Source organism: Glycine soja, chromosome 17 (assembly GCF_004193775.1).
Source record: "Glycine soja cultivar W05 chromosome 17, ASM419377v2, whole genome shotgun sequence".
Classification (NCBI taxonomy): domain Eukaryota; kingdom Viridiplantae; phylum Streptophyta; class Magnoliopsida; order Fabales; family Fabaceae; genus Glycine; species Glycine soja.
Window position 1 is genome coordinate 5,180,372 of NC_041018.1, and position 17,066 is coordinate 5,197,437.

General features: G+C 31.2%; 2 protein-coding genes across 2 annotated transcripts; both read right to left on the reverse strand.

The window, feature by feature from the left end:
- Positions 1 to 333: 333 nt before the first annotated feature.
- Positions 334 to 2,572, reverse strand: LOC114393039 (PTI1-like tyrosine-protein kinase At3g15890). Its single transcript, XM_028354294.1, has 4 exons — positions 2,355 to 2,572; positions 2,058 to 2,208; positions 1,670 to 1,932; positions 334 to 1,150 (listed from the first exon to the last, which is right to left on the reverse strand). Exons 1-4 carry the CDS (start codon positions 2,513 to 2,515, stop codon positions 472 to 474), a joined length of 1,254 nt encoding a protein of 417 aa, XP_028210095.1. The 5' UTR covers positions 2,516 to 2,572; the 3' UTR covers positions 334 to 471.
- A 7,484-nt stretch (positions 2,573 to 10,056) lies between these two features.
- On the reverse strand, positions 10,057 to 10,948 carry LOC114392239 (protein GLUTAMINE DUMPER 3-like). Its single transcript, XM_028353289.1, has one exon. It carries the CDS (start codon positions 10,824 to 10,826, stop codon positions 10,332 to 10,334), a length of 495 nt encoding a protein of 164 aa, XP_028209090.1. The 5' UTR covers positions 10,827 to 10,948; the 3' UTR covers positions 10,057 to 10,331.
- Positions 10,949 to 17,066: the final 6,118 nt, after the last annotated feature.

Consider the following 17,066-nt stretch of genomic DNA (forward strand, 5'->3'; position numbering starts at 1 on the left):
ACATTACACGTATGTATAAAAAAACATGCATTCACAAAATTCGCATGAACGCGCACACAAAATTGCACGCAAAGGTGATGGAAAGATAAATTGGATTAATTTTTTAGTCTTCTATTACTTCTTATTAACAAATAGCTTCCAACATGTGAAAATTTAAATTGATATTATATCATTTTTCAAGAATATAAGTAAATTAACAAAATGTATATGAAAAAAATTTCCCTCCAAAATTTACATGTAATATGATATAGTTAAATATAAAGCAAACAATTAAAAAAAAATTAGAGATCTAAGACAGCAACTTCGATGGCCTAGCCTTGTACACCGCGGTGATTAAAAGCATAAGATGAATAATTAATCATTATGGGAAAATTATACTTAGAAGTTGAAAGTTGATTACATTATCAAATACCAATAGATAAAAAAGACTTCACACAATGAATAAGTTCATATTATATATATTCTTTGGACTTAGCCCATAATCTTGTTATCACTTTGCTTGTATGGATCCTTCATCTTTTGGATTTCAATGGCACTAAAAACACCAAAGCTAGCGGTTGCATCATCATGATCATCATCACTAGATTGATCAAGTGCCAATAATTCTTCATTATACTTGACACTATCTATCCTCATGGTAGTGACCTTCTTCTCTTCAGATTCATACCCTTTCAAAAGGTTAACCACTTGCTTCATATTGGGTCGTTTCTCAGGCTCACTTTGGACACAAAGAGCTGCCACATTGACTGTTTGCTTGACTTGGTTTTCGTCAAAATTCCCTCTGAGTTTTGGATCAACAAGGTCCTTGAACCTTCCGTTGGTTATTAGGGGCTCGGCCCATTCAGTTATTGTCCTCTTAAGCCCACCCGTGAGCTTCTCTATGGGTTTTCTACCGGTTACAAGTTCTAAGAGAAGAATTCCAAAGCTATAGACATCACAGCTTTCGGAGACTTTTCCCCACATGGCATATTCGGGTGCCAAATATCCCAATGTACCCTTCACACGTGTGGTCATGTGACTAACTCCTTCTGGGATTAGCTTTGCAAACCCAAAATCCGCAACTAGAGGCTCAAAGTCTGAATTCAGAAGCACATTACTTGCTTTAATGTCCCTGTGGATAATGTGGGGTGTCACCTCACGGTGCAAGTACCTAGCAACAACATCCAATTTTAAAATTTGAAAGAGCCAAAGCTTTTTTTTTTTTTTTTTAAAGAGGCATAGCTAGACTCAGATTCTTAATTTGCCATAAAATACAAGCTATTTATGCTACTAGATGTAGGATTTCAAATGTAAAGTCAATTTTGTAGTCATTCGTGGAAAATAAGTCATATGCTCATATCCTTTACAATAATGTACTATTTCAAAAATTCAACGGTGAAAAGTGACAATTAAGGTTAGAGCACATAATAGAAAGTATGTTTGAATAGACGGTATCTTCATTCTCATGTATTCTTACTCCTACCAAGCATGCCTTAAATATAAAATATCTCTTAATTATTAATTTACACAAACTAAATATATATTTAATCCTTTTGAATTTATACTAATAATAGTATGATGCATCATACCAATAGATCATTTCATCATTATATATTATTGATACATCATACTTCTAGTAAAAACTAATTCTAGCCAATATAATGGTTGAATGAGTGTGGTGGAAGCTTACAGAAGACCTTCCGCAGAGCCAATTGCAATCTTCATTCTCCTTTGCCAGTTGAGTTGAACATCAACAGCAAACTGGCCATGGAGATGAGAAAGCAAGCTGAGATTTGGCATGTAATCATAGACTATGAGCCGTTGATCATCCCCAACACAATAGCCCCTAAGACCCAGCAAATTATTGTGCCTAACCCTTCCAAGAACTTCAACTTCCACAGCAAATTCCATCTCTGCCTTTGAGTTCATTGCTTTCAGTTTCTTCACCGCTATCTGCCATTAAGAGTTAGCCATATGTAAGACTAATGGGAAAGTGTCAAAGAGATTGAGACTGAAATTTACACTATATGTCATTGACAATCCCAATAATGAATGCTAGCTAGGATTTCTATTTTTACCTGAAGACCATCACTAGTCCTTCCCCAATAGACACTTCCAAAACCACCTTCACCAAGCTTATTATCATCACTGAATCCGTTGGTAGCCGCGTGCAACTCCTTGTATGTGAATATTCTCCATGAATTGTGAACTACGCCAAATGATGTTGGCCTATACAAAATTACATGCACAATTTTGATGGCTAGGTAAAGATTGATGATCATGCCAACAACTACTACTATGAGAGCTAATAATTAATTCACATAACTAACATTGAAATTCACAAAATAGAAATGGAGAAACGTAATTTTACATACACTTCTTCGACCCTCTCTGAGCCGCAGCAACTGAAGGAGGATCCCATAATTGGCACACTGTTACGGAATAATGAAGTGCTCAACTTAAGGAGCTTGTGTCCAAATGAATTTTTTTCTTTTAAAGTATACAACAGTGGTTTTGGTCCTCTCAAATCACACATGTAATTAATGCCGGCCGAACGACTTTGGCCGGCTAACCCAACTTTTCATATTAAGTTTGCTTCAACAACTATAATAAAGGGGTTGCAACATGTATTATACTATTAGGTACTTTTTAAAATCATAGATATGCAAATATATATATATATATATATATATATATATATAGGTGTAATTGACTAATTCTAACAAAGATAATATGCCCTTAAGATTCCTTCTTGAGCCGTTGTCCTCGAATTGGTCAAGCCTCAAGAGTATTATTGTCTACAGGGAGTTAATTCCACTAAACTATCTTTTTTTTCTTCTTCTCTTTAGGAACGAATTAAAAGTTATGCATGTATACGTTTTTTTTGGTTCAGATGCATGTATACGTTGGTTTCATGTTTTATACAATTCTTGTTACATATGTATAAGTAAAGTCAACTAAAGGATTTATGATATATTTCAGAGTTTGGTTTCGAACATTTATGTGAGGCAGGATCACTGATTCAATTTGCTTGGGATATACAAGTATACGAATGACTACAGTTGTTAATTTTATTACTTTAAGATCGCACCCTTTTTTTTTCGCTAATTGAGAATTTTCACATGCGTAGTCATACGAGAACCTTTTTTCACGTTTGTTAAAAGAAATTTTGAAGCTCGATGTCATACGAAGTTGTAAGCTTTGATATTTGACCTCAAGTTCCTTCTTGGCAAATTTGGAAGAAAAAAAGAAAAAGAAGAAGAAGAAGAAAAACAGACTCGTGTTAACATACCAATTGGACGAAATGCAAGTTCTCGTTGATTTTAAATTTAGATTTTTTTCAACTTGAAGGTGTATGCGGCACAAATTAAAATATTAGTCAACTCGGGTGATCTATCTACATTACTAAATGACATTCAAACTTGATATGGTTATATTTGTATGTTTATTGGACTAATTTCCTCTTTTACATGTTTGCGGAAAAAACTTTCTTTGGTATCTCTGTCGCTGATTTTCAAAATTTATAAAACGATTAAAGTCATCCCATTCCAAATTCCAAACGATATACTAGAAAGTAATCCTTCCGAATATTCAACAGTTAACCCAAATTATTTTTGTTAACAGATCCTATCGGCTATTAAGCATTTGTCACCATTTTGGACCAAGAGGCTCACTTTCGAGCTATTAAATAAGCTCTATACATCCAACCCTCAGGCCAAGAGTTTTATGATGGTGAGGAGATTTGTGTTGAGCAGTCCTACATTCTCCAAGACTCTCACTCAATCCGTGGGGTTTGTGCGAGTGTGAGGTCCCATGCCATGGCTATAAATTGGTGAACATGAGGGTTTTTGCATTTTGTTTTCCAAATAAAAAAATCTTTTTTGCTCCCTAGACCCATTTGAACACCTGTCTGAATCTAAAGACAAACTAAATGAAAACATTCCGCATATCAGAATGGGCTGAAAACTTTTTCAAGCCCCATGGTATCTTTGGATCCCAAAAAATAATCACTGATTATGTATTTTTTGATATACTTTTTTTTTACCTCCGCTCTATCAGAAAGAATAAATCTTGATTAATCTAAAATTTGATGAAAAGGTAAATAAAATTTGATAAAAAATTATTTTTATTAAGAATCAAACTTAAATTATATCTAAATGATTCAACGTCAACTTTAACACATTAATTATTTGTGCTTAAACATTTGATTTTTTGGACAAGTTTATTTTAAGAAAGTTAATTAAAGTATTTGTTATCTCTTATGAGACCTTGAGGTATCTCTTCTATTAATCCTACGTCTTAATATATCTAAGAAAGTTAAACTAGTAATTATTTTAATTATCTAATCTATATTTTTTTCTCAATTTAAGATTAATATATGTAAAATCTGTGTATTTGTATTCATTAAGAATTAATGAACTTTCAGTTGTTAATTTTGTAAAAAAAATATTAAAAAAATAGGAAAGGTTACAAATATAATAAAGTATGTGTAATATGCATGAATGGAATGCAAGATTATCTAAAAAAACATAAAATCGACAAGTTAAAAAGTATGAAAAGTCAAGAACAATACACATGAAAGAAACACGATATAATAAAAAATAAATGAAGAAAAATTAAAGATAAAAATTTAGACAAAAAATGATATGCCATAATTATAGTAGAAGTGTTATATATATGATATGAAATGATCCTTGGCTCAATTCGCGATAAGTGCTTAATACAATTCTCTCCAATCACACTTTTGGAGAGGAGTGAAAAGTTTTTAGATTTACTTGTGCTATTCTCTGGAAAGATGATTATTCTTATAATCAGCCAAAAAAAATTGAAACTAATACAAATAACTTGAAATTTCATGAAAAGAGTTACTGTGATTGAAAAAAAATAACTCAATCCCAACATGTTTCATATACTCAAAAGAAAATCTAAGCCAAACAACTATGTGACCCTTTGGTGACTCGTATTTTTTTTAATTATTAATTTTACTGTTGAAGTAACCTTGACTTGATCTAAAGCTCCGTTTAATTCATCTTTATGTTTAAATAGTAATAAATAGCTCAATCCCTTTAATTAAGGTCAGAAGCCAGTTATTTAATCTTTGACACGGGCCTTATCTACCCATATACATACACAGGCCCCCAAAGAGTTGTGACTCTTCTCTCGTGGTAGGGAAAAAATAAACGTGCGCAAAGTTCAAGTCTTGGCTACCACTGTCTGTTGTCATGATTTATATTTGGGAATGTTTTGATTTGACGTCAAGTAGCTAATGGGCAACTCAAAATTTTTGGCACCCTCATCCTCGTTGAATCCACAAATTTTAATTTCTCTTTACAAACAACCGTCACCCCCACAATAATCTCCGGACATCATAACCAAGCGATTTATTTCTTTATGATATATTTGAACGTTGATGTAATATTGTAATCTCTCTTCAATTATTTAACATTGTCAAAGAATGAAATTGAGTTCGTGTTATATGAATATGAAAGTTAATTATTCTGAAGTAGGTCTTCCCATGGAGGATGCGAGACATACCATGATTAGTAGCACTATGTTGGCCCAAATTAGAGTGAATAGGTGGGGTTCTGACCCTAATGGAGGTTACTGTAATCGCATTTTTGCATTGAGCTGTTCAGGCGTATGCAAATATAGCTGCTTTTTGTCACATTTTGCTATTGTGGGAGGAAGTTGGTGCCCCCCCTCATAAATATATATTGACCAATCATATATTAACCAACATTGATGAATGAGGAAAAATGATCATGCTCAATTACATGCATGGATATGACTATATAGAATTACGAGTAAATGAAATTAATAGTTACATAACGACATCATTATAGATAAAGAGAGTGGGAAAAACAGACAAGGTTGCCTGTGGCCTGTACATATCAATATTGATTTCTAGCTTACTAAATTTTACCCTCTATGACTTTTACGCTAGCTCTATATAGTATATACAGCAATATGATATTCTTCAATTTTCGTTTTCTTTCTTTTTTTTGATATGCAATTTTTGTTTTCTTTCTATTGATACCATATATATGGCTTCCTTTAATAATGCAAAGATTTATTAATACAGACAATTTCGTTGCATCAATGTCAATAAAGAGCCTTAACGACGACAATGAGCGTTATTCGATTTGAAGACGATACAAGCTAGACCAGCTAACCGCATAGGACCATATTTATCCTAATTAGTTGCACATTGTCATTATCATAATAATAGATGTTACTTCCTGTTATAAAGTTTTGCTTCTTTCATCCTAATTCTTAAAACAACAATTTTATACATATAGAAAAAAAAGATAATTATCTTCTTAATTTTTTTCATCATCGGTAGGTATATATGACCCTTTCACCTTTTCCCTCAATTTTATTTTTCAAAAACAAATTCAAATTCCAAAACCACTTTTCAAAATCAATGAAAAACTTACTTTTCTCTCTCAACCTATCTTCAATGACTGAATCATTAAAAAATTAAGCATTATACTATATTTTTTAACACATGAAAAGAGATGAGGGAGGCTGACACGGTGTCAACTATGGAAAACAGAGCCAGCCAAAATCTGCAACAAACTCGCCCTCGTTTCCAAAGAGGAGAAATCCAATTATGTAGCATCTATTTGAAGGTAAAAGTGGAGCCCATTGAAGAATTTCATCATACACCGAATACAATAGGGAGAAAGGGGCAAAGTGTAAAATATCCAAAATGAAAAAAAAAAGTTTTGAATTAAAGAAAAAAAATTATTAATAAATCATTGATCTGAATCATATCAATTTACTTAAATTAAATTTTAAATTTAACTCTTGTAAATGAAAAAAAATATTAAAAAAAAGTAATTGAATTTTTTTTTATTAAAAATGATCAAGTAGATTCTCTAATCAAGATTAATTGTCCTAACAAATAAAAAAAAGACAAATTTCCTTAATTACGTAATTTGTAAAAGAGTTTCTTAAAAAAAATGTTGTAAACGAGGAAAAATGTTACTGAAAGTTTTTGCTTGGTTCGAGAAATGGACGTACTTTATAATATTGTTAGCATTTCTCGTGTCTCAATCAATGAGCCTTACGATATTAATTTCAAGATTAGCTCTTCTATTTTAGAGACGCCCACATCACTTTAAATTGGCATTTTCCTTTCCCTGAATCCAATTTCTAGAGCAATAGAGTTAACAAAATATGGCAACAGCAATCATTTGTCAACTATCAAGCATTTTGTTTTATGCGTCCGTGTGTTTTCCTATCGTGGAACCTAATTTAACAATACACGGAACATATCTTTGCTATCGTCTGGTGCATATTCGTATTGGCTTTAATTTCAATTTCGTAGAGTTCTTGAACATCATGCGACCAGTGTAAACCGCAAGATGAATCGGAGAAGTTTAGTAATGGTTTTACTTTTGATACAAAGGATAACTCGGTCGCTTATAATTATAAATATATTTTACACAATCCACAATGATTAAATTTTGTTACGAGTTTTTGATAATTTTTTTTATTGTCTTGAATTTTTAATATATTAAATTTTTTATTTTAAGTTTCTATTATTATCTTAAGTGATAATGTGTCATTTTATAAATTGATATTATTAACATTATAAATGATTAGGATTAAGATGATAGTATCACGTCATTACTTATTGATCATAAAAACTCAAAATAAATTTTTTAACATACCTGAAACTTAAAATAATAAAAATTATTAAAAATGCAAAACAAAATTTAATTATTTATTAAGAATTTAAAATATATTTAAGTCATATATTTTCAAGAAATAGCCTGTGCATGATTTAGACCATGAAGATGGTAGATGAACAGCATTTTTGGTGAACGATTACATCAAGGTCTACCCTTAAAGGCATATGGTGCGCTATACTATGCAATTGAGTACGCATTTTCAATGTGAAAAAGTATAGAAGCTCAAGTCAAACAACAATGGAAGCTGTCATCATCTTTTTTCTTTTCGTGAATATGCAAGAGTATTGCTAGCTAATAACATTTTTTTAAGACTAGCTTGTAACATAATTAACACTAATTTTTTTTTTTTGTCTATGGTGTTGCTTTAACGAAACTGAGGCAGAAAAAGTGCCTACATACACTTGGCAAGTATTAGATTTGCTCAAGGGAAAGAGGAAAGAATGGACTCAAGCTCAACTATTCCGCATTATTGTACAGAGATTCCTTTATATTTTCTTTTTGCTTTGGTCGAAAAACTACAAGAATTAAAAGGATTATGTTTCTTATATATTTTTCTCCCCACACTTTACCATTATCTTTTTTTTTTAATGGAATATATGAGTACCACGCATTTGTGTTTGTCACTTAGTCCCCCCATATCAATATCAGTATTAATTACTTTAAATCTTTAATTATACAAATAAAATTGTATGACCTGCACTGCATAGAGATTTCTTTTATTGAAAAATGTTGGTTTAAATTAATTTTGTGCAACATTTTATACGAAATTGAGAGATAAAAAGAAATAAAAATAAATATGTAGTAAAATAACAAGATGTGATTAAAACCAGACAGCAAATTGAACGTGCTGTAAAATAATTAATTTAAATAATATAATTCTTTATTATTATATGGGGTGTGGTAATTGTTATAAAGAAGATAATCATGTATAACAGTGTTTTTAATATACAAAACACCCATTTCTATTATAGTACTATTACATTTATTTAGATTATTTCTCCTGTCAATATATAAAGCCCCCAGATATCATTACATGATTAAAAAAAAAAGATATGATTAAATGTTTCCTGTCCTAATCAAACTATTTAACCAAAGAAATAGTCTACATGTTAATTCATCGTAGAGCATCACACACTGGAAAAAAAAAAAGCATAACTGCACGGCTTTGTGTGTATATATATATATATATATATATATATATATATATATATATACACTCAAATATAACAGAAGTATTGATAAAAAAAAATTGAAAAGAAATTCATCTTATCTTAAAGGGATGAAAATAGGGGTTAAAAAATACTTTCAGAGGCAATTTTTTCTTTTATACTTTGCAGTGCTATAAATAGAATGGAAAACGTTAAAACGTACATTATTTTTTAGGTTATATAAACAGAAAAAATGAAAAATAATAAGAAAATAGAAAAAAAAAATGTTGTACGAATAATACTACTTGATATACTTCACATTCACAAGTACCGATACCAACCATTCTGCAGTGTTTATCATGATTTTGGAGACACACTATGGACATACATTAAACCCACAATACCGTCACCCTTACCCCACTACTTCAATGAACATCAATCAATAAAAGGACCCCAATGAAAAGGTTATTCTAGACCTTGCAACAAGTAAAGCAGTCAAGTAAAATTAAGAAGAAAATATATTTCATTACCAGAATATTCATACCACATTGACACATTATATTCATACTACAAGCAGTTAATAAAGAATGTATTAAAATGAATGAAAGAAAAATGCTTCACTTGTTCTGTATTTTATATAAAAACAATATATTAGAATGTAGGTATTTGATTAGAATACTGTATTTTTTAAATAAAACTGCAGTACTTGAAAATTCTAGAACATAATAAAATAAAACCCTTTCAGATGCAGGGGCAGGGACGAGTAACTTATGTAAAACGTTTGCTTGGAATGCAAGTTGAAACAATGAAACCAAGCCAAAACCATGATTCTATTTCTAGGGGCCGTTTGAGCATTTCCAGGGGCCGTTTTCATCCCAGGAATTGAGAATGCATGTCGTCAGCAGAAACAGAAAAACCCAAAAAAAGAGAATACGAGTAATACTCCAAAAGGAAGGAACTAAACTGAAGCTAATTAGGCGAGTGGCACGAGGAGCAGTGCAGCCACTGCATTGATTGATTCACAGCTTCTTCTCGCCGCATCAGACACATCACACATAAATAATAAAACCACTTTCCCACCCTCGCTTCGCTTGCACTCGTTACCTTCTCCTCAATTCCACACCACAACATCTACCACCTTCCACGTCTTAAAATCAATTCAGAAAAACCACTCAGAGTGTCAAATTAGTAAAATTATAAATCTCATCTAAAAAGGAAGAAAAAACAAAAAAACCAAAATTGTGATTTGTGAAACAGCAAATGTCTCAATTCCACCTCAAAGAATTTACATTCCCGAAATAATGTATAGACGAGAATCGAAAGAGAAGAAGAAGAAGGAAAAAGAAAAAAGAAAAAATAAAAAGAGAAGAGAAGAGAAGAGAATCCCCATATCAGCACCAATTGTTGAACATGCAACCTAGAGAGACACCCAGGTGTCACGAGCTTTGCTTTTTCACGAAAGCAACCTAACTACAAAACAAAACCCCCAACATGTGACTATGTTTCAAAGGTTCTGATCTGATGAGGTGTGTGCGGTTTCGGTGGTCCCAGTCCCGGCAGCGCTTCCCTCTTTGACGGCCATTTCAAGCGATTTTCGGTTCTCCTCGCAGGTGCATGTGCTAGTGTTGTCGCCGAACGAAGAGGTCCTGCTAGTGCTGCAACTCGAAGACACGCTCGGAGTTGCCAAGAATGTTGGCTTCTCTTGCCCGGCCATGATCACCAAGATCTTCTCCTCGTACGGTTTCGCAGGTTTCTGGTCCTGTTCCGTTTCGCCAGCTTCCAGGTCCGGTTCTGTTTCCCCGTTCCCTTCGAGGTACCCGGAGAGCTTCCAATAGGAACATGCAAGGATCAACAGAGCGAAGGCTATGAGACCCAACATCGCTGCTAAACCACCGAAAAGGTACGGAACCGGAGAATGCCACGGCGAGTGTGGTTGCTGCGGAGAAACCGGGGCTCTGTCGCTCATGTTCATGTTCATGGGTTCTCTGTATGCAGCCATGTTGTTTTGTGAAAAAAAACAGAGTAAACAGAGGAGAGTTATAGAAGAAGGAGAAAGAGAATTATTGAGATAAGGAATTGAAAACAAAGATTAATTGGGTTGAGAGGTGATGGTGGGGTGGAAAGGTATTTATAGAGAGGTTTTCATTATGGGGAGATAGGTGATTAGTGTCGTCATTTTTCTTTAGTAGGAAGTACCAGAGTGTGGGGTCTACTTTTCTCAGTTTCTCTTTTTTTTTTTTTTTCTTTTTTCTTTTTTGGTTTTCCCGTAGAGGATAGGATTATCATCGCGCACTCATGGGTGAACTGGCCATGTCAATTTCACAAGAAGAGAATATGATCCTCTTGCATGTTTCGCAACAAACAAACACAAAAATAAAGAAGAAAAGAAAAGAAATCAAGTGCTGCCATATGGATATTTATTATTCTATCATTATAAAAAAAAAATGTAACCAAAAATAAAAATAAAAAATGAAATTAATGAAGAGAGATAAAAAAAACCTGAAAAGGCTGCAAGAATAATACTTTAAATGAGTTATTAATACTGTGTATCGGTTTCCTCTTCTGTTCGAATTTATATGATGAAAAAGTTGTAAAAGGACATGTAACTGTGTGACCTCATTCTAATTATAAATAACGTACAAATGCATGCATGATTCACGATATTGGGTTATTGTAGTCTGATAAAGTTTATACATGATCTTTAGATAAACATAAAGCAAAATGCCTCGAATTAGGCTTTAGATATTTTACTTTCGTTTAAGCGCATATAGGAATTGTAAATTCAATTTGGATATGGAGATTTCCGACTTGGGAACCTTGTGATTTGCCCCTTGGCAATTAAGAATTTAACGTGGAATAATGATATCAAAAAAGGGATTCCCCTGCCTAATTGTTTGGGATTAGGATGTTTTATAAATGTATTTTATTATTCTAATTGAAGCATTTAATTGGGATGCAGCCTAGGGTGCCGTACCCCAGAACATATATAATATACTTATATTATTTTCTGAAAAATGAAATGCAACATAGGACCATGTGACATCATATGGATTGAGATAGGGGTCCATTATGGATTTATGGTAAGGTTGTCGCTGTGTAGAGCACCTGATGAATATGGGATAAATCATATGTGCTCTACTCTAGTGAGTACAGTGAGAGGAGATTCTGTTTAAGCCGTTCGATTAATAAAGAAGAAGATGATTCATTTTGTACTTAAACACCATCCGTCCCATGCATGCCGTGACAGGAGTGCCCAGTGCCCACGGTGTACTCGTTCCTCACGGCCCACGGAATCTTTCGTTCCCTATTTTTTTTCTTCTTATAGCTTGCAGTGTGAGAATAAATGAAGTGGGAAACGGTTCCATTTTTTCAAAAAGCTACTGACTTAAATACAAAAACAAATATAAAAAAAAGGACTCTTCATCAATATTCCAATATAGCTATACTTAAAAAAAATTAATGATGCTTTCAAATTTATCCTTGGTTGAAACTTTAAAAAAGTAAATATGAATTTGGATTAAAGAAACATAAATTTCCTTAGGTGATGAGATAACTTTAGACAATTATCATCTTTTAAAAAATTAGTTTATTTATTTTTCTCTAATAGTTATGTGATAAATTTTGTTTGAAAGTTATCTATCCTATTAAAATTAATTTAAAAGTGTGTTTATATGTTAGGAACAACAATATAATGATAATATTGACAACAAATTAATTAGCAATCATAATAATAATAACAATGATGATTATGACAATGTAATAATGATAATTATGAGAATAACAATAATATTATTAGTGTAAGTAATGATAGCGGTGATAAAAATCTTGATTCTCATAAATATTGAGAATTATAAATAATAAAAATCACAAAAAATAGTTTAATCACTCCTAACATTCTTATAATTATTTATGTAAGGTTTTCTGGAAATAAAAAATTAACATGTAAAAAAAATATTATATAAATTATCTAATTCCCGATAAAAAAAAATATCTAATAAAAATAATGATATTTTTATCATAATAATTTTTTTAACTAAAAAAAAGTTAGATTCAACCACCCTCGTGGAAATAATTTTGTATAGGAAAAACGTTTAAAAAATATTTTTGTTATATTTTAAAAAAAAATCAAATATGAAAAACAAACATTTTCAACCTAAAATTTTCAGAAAACTTACGAGTCATCCTATACCAAACGTCCTCTGAGTTTTTCATTTTCAAAAAATTTCGAAGAATCCTCCTATATCAGACTTTAGATTTCTAGCTTTTATAAATTAAAGTTGAACTGCACTCGAGATTAGTCGGTGAATAAATACACAAACATCACTATCCGTTGAGAATCTAGGAACAGATTTATATTTTTATTATTATCATTGAATAATTACGTAATTTTTATAGATCAGCTACGTATTTTTAATCGAGGTTTATTTAATATTAAGTGTTTGTGAGCTCAAGATTGAGCTTTCTCTATCATAAATTATCTTGTTATAAGAATCATGAAGCACTAAATATTCGATACCTTATAAAATGCAAATATTAATGCATCATTCTCTAATCTCTAATATTTTTATTATTCCCCTAAAAAATATTTTTATTTTTATAAAGTAGTAGTATCAATATATGAAAACAGAGAGTAGTATTACATCAGAGTATATAATTTTTTAAATAGAATTGGACGACTACAATTAAGATTACCTGTTGAGTTTAATAAAAATCGTTCTTCTGTAGAGAACTTGGCAACCAACCTACATATATCAACTTATAGTGTATTTGGAATTTTGGATATATGTTATAAACCTGAAAGGTTACGTTAAATTGGTGAATAACTTGGAAGTCGTATTTGTAATTTTATTATTGACGGAGAAAATACGTCCTAAACGTGTGACTAAATAGTTAATACAAAAGGTCAAATAAATATATCTTGTCCAATTTATCTTAAATTATATGCTTTCAAAAAATTTATTTAAACTTTTTATTTTTAAATAAGTATTAATATTTTCAAATTTATTTTAATCCTTTAGTTTTCCCAAAAATTATAAAAAAGATTGATATTATAGAAATAAAATTTAAATATTTATAATTGAAAATTGATCAATTATCTAAATATTTTTTTAATAATTTCTTTTGTTACAAAAAAATTTAGATAAGTTAGGTGCAGAAGTTGTAATAAGACTAGAGTATGTCTCAAAACTCAAAAAATATGTATAGAAGTATTTATAAATTACATATCAAGAAATTCTCCGTGAAAAGAAATTGAACTCGTCTTTTTTAGATATGAATGATTTTTTATCAATTATATCAACTATAGTTTGATAGTAATATGTTTTTTTTTTAATAATTAAATTTATTTAACAATTTCTAATTCTTATAGAATTAACTTAAATGACAGATAAATTAAACTAAAGTAGTATTTCATAATTAATCACGAGTAATTGAATTGATAACAAGAAGTTCAGACAGGAAAGACGGAAGTAGTTGTGGCTGATGTGTATGCAATCTCTCCACGTGATTTTTTTCTTCCTCCTCTCCCATCCTGTTTGAATTAATGAGCCTTCTGTTTTTCCGGCTATACTTATTGTATACGCATCAATGCTGATCAGCTTTTAGTTAATAACCTAACCTAACAAATGACATCGTGCAATTGTGCTTCTACCATAGGCTTCAAAGTTGGAGTAGAATTTGTCAAAAAAAAAGTTAGGATAAAATTTATCAAAAAAATAAAAAAAATAAGAGTCAAATTTACTAAAAAAAACAGTTAGGATAAAAAAGTACAATTATGTTAATAGTAAAATGATGGAAAGTAAAATTCTTAAAAATTAAAGTAAAATACGTCAAATTAAAAAATTGGAATAAAATTTATTAAAAATTAAAAGTAAAAAATGTAATTAAGTCGTAGAATTATTGCATATTTCACAACCGTAACCAAAAGAGAAAGAGAGATACAGGGAGAAACATGCTTATGTAAAAACACAATTGAATTAGATACATTCTAAATAATGCAAAAAATAATGACTGGGATCATGAAAGGTCCCTCACAAGGAGTGCCACACGCCCTAAATTGGTTGGCGACATGGACCTCTTGTTTTGGAGGGATATAGTGATAAAAAAAAAAATTATAACAATATTGAATTTGCCTCCACCCTGTTCCTCCACTATATATGATCATTATGCACACCTTTAAACTTATGTTAGTCTTGTGATTTGTGGATCATATATACCTATAGCTAGAGCAAAATTCAAACCAATACTTGGTAGCTTAATGATCATCTATCCATCTTCGTCACATGATTGTAACTTGCATTATTTTCCAAAAGCTAGTGCCTAAAGGATATATCATATATCATATACATAAATAAATAAAACAAAATAACGATAGTAAAGCAGAAGAATGCAAATTTCAAACCTTATCATTTGTCTTAACGGGAAAGGCAGTTAAAAAAACTAACAAAAAGTAGTCATTGAAACAGATGAGGTTAGGTGTAAGGAATATTTGGGCCCCAAACCATGTTCCAATTTTGGGCCCCATTTCAAGAGTCCTCAATCGTCACATTCCACCACCCAACGTACACGCCAAGGACAACAGTGAACAGGGATACTAAGATATTTTTTTCCCATATACAACACTTCCTCTAAACACATCTTCAATTCAATATTTATTTTATGTATAAGTTCCACATTCCCCCTTTATTTCTGTTTAATCTTCACTTACTCATCTCCCACTAAGATTATTCTAGCCGAGTCACTACCAATAAGATAACAACAAGCCAAAGAAACAAATGCGCTGAGAATGGATTAATTTGACGTATAAATCCAAACCAAATCCCACTAATTACATTTATTAAATCATGATTAAGCGAACTACACGTATATCCCTTTCTTAGAATGGTTCGTCTTGTCTTTTTATAGTATTTTTACAAGACTTTTCATGTAATATTTTTTTATAACATTATCTTCTTCTTGTTTTTTTTTTCTCTATGACGTTAATTGTTATATATATTGCACTTTTTTTTTTAACTTTTTTACTTTTATCTATCGTTTATTTTATTGTATAAACAAAAAACTATATAAATACAATTTCTCTTTTATAATCAGCATTATCTGCAACGTACCATCTCTTCTTAGTATCTAAATTCGATTAGCAGTCATATCGGATCATAATTATTCTTTTATTATCAGTAATTAAAAAAACCACTACCTAAAGTAAGCGTTGAAATTTAAATTCTACCAGGACAAAACATAAAAAGTAAAATTTTATCTCACAAATCGATTGACTTGGAAACCGTTGGATATATCTTCCCTTCTAACTTTGGTGATTAGGTCTTAAATCCTATGAATTGATAGAATAGATTATTATCAATGGTTGTGAAGTGTGATGGTGTCACATTATCATAATAATTTTAAACAACTCACGTGGATATTAATATTTAATGATGAGCTGGTTAATTATAAATTAACAACAACCTAGAACTATTTGCCAATTAATTAGGCACAACTTAATGTTCTAATTTACATTTAAAAAAGTTTCAAACTATCCTACTCAATTGATTATTATGCTTCTATAAATATTGGCTCAATAGTTTACGTAAGAGGAAAACGATGGGAGGGCAAAGTTGGTGGCTTGTAGTTTCAGTACTTTATCCAAAACTTTTAATGCAAACTTCAAACACGAAAAGATCCAATTACATTCAATTAGTTGCGATTAAATAGGTAAGGGAGTTTAAGACGTGCAAAGGTTCTAATCTGAAATGATCATGCCAAATTTCGTCAATTGGAATGGACTTGTGGACAATCATAGCATGGACGAAAAGACAAAGGAGTCAAAGCTTACTCAAAAAGCTTGGAAGGAGCTTAACGATGGAAATGACAATCATACATATGCTTTACAGCTTTCCGCTTCTTTGGTGAGGATGAGATCGAGCGACGTCGTTTTTTCTAGTTAGTTTCACTTTGCCATCAACATTCAGAGCCTATAGCCCTACATTTCCATCTCTAGCTATTTCAAAAAATAAAGGATAAACACGCGTGGCAAACCTGTCATTTTTTTAATAAAAAAAAAACCATATACTTTAAGTGGTTTTTTCAATTACGCATACTTCTTTTCATCACAAAAATAATAATAGAAATAAACAGAGCTAGCTCACAGACTGATTGCTCCAAGTAAAACCTCCCTGACAATGAATCCAGTAGTAGCATATTACTGGATTATTATATGTAAAGTGGGATTATACCCAAAACTTGATGC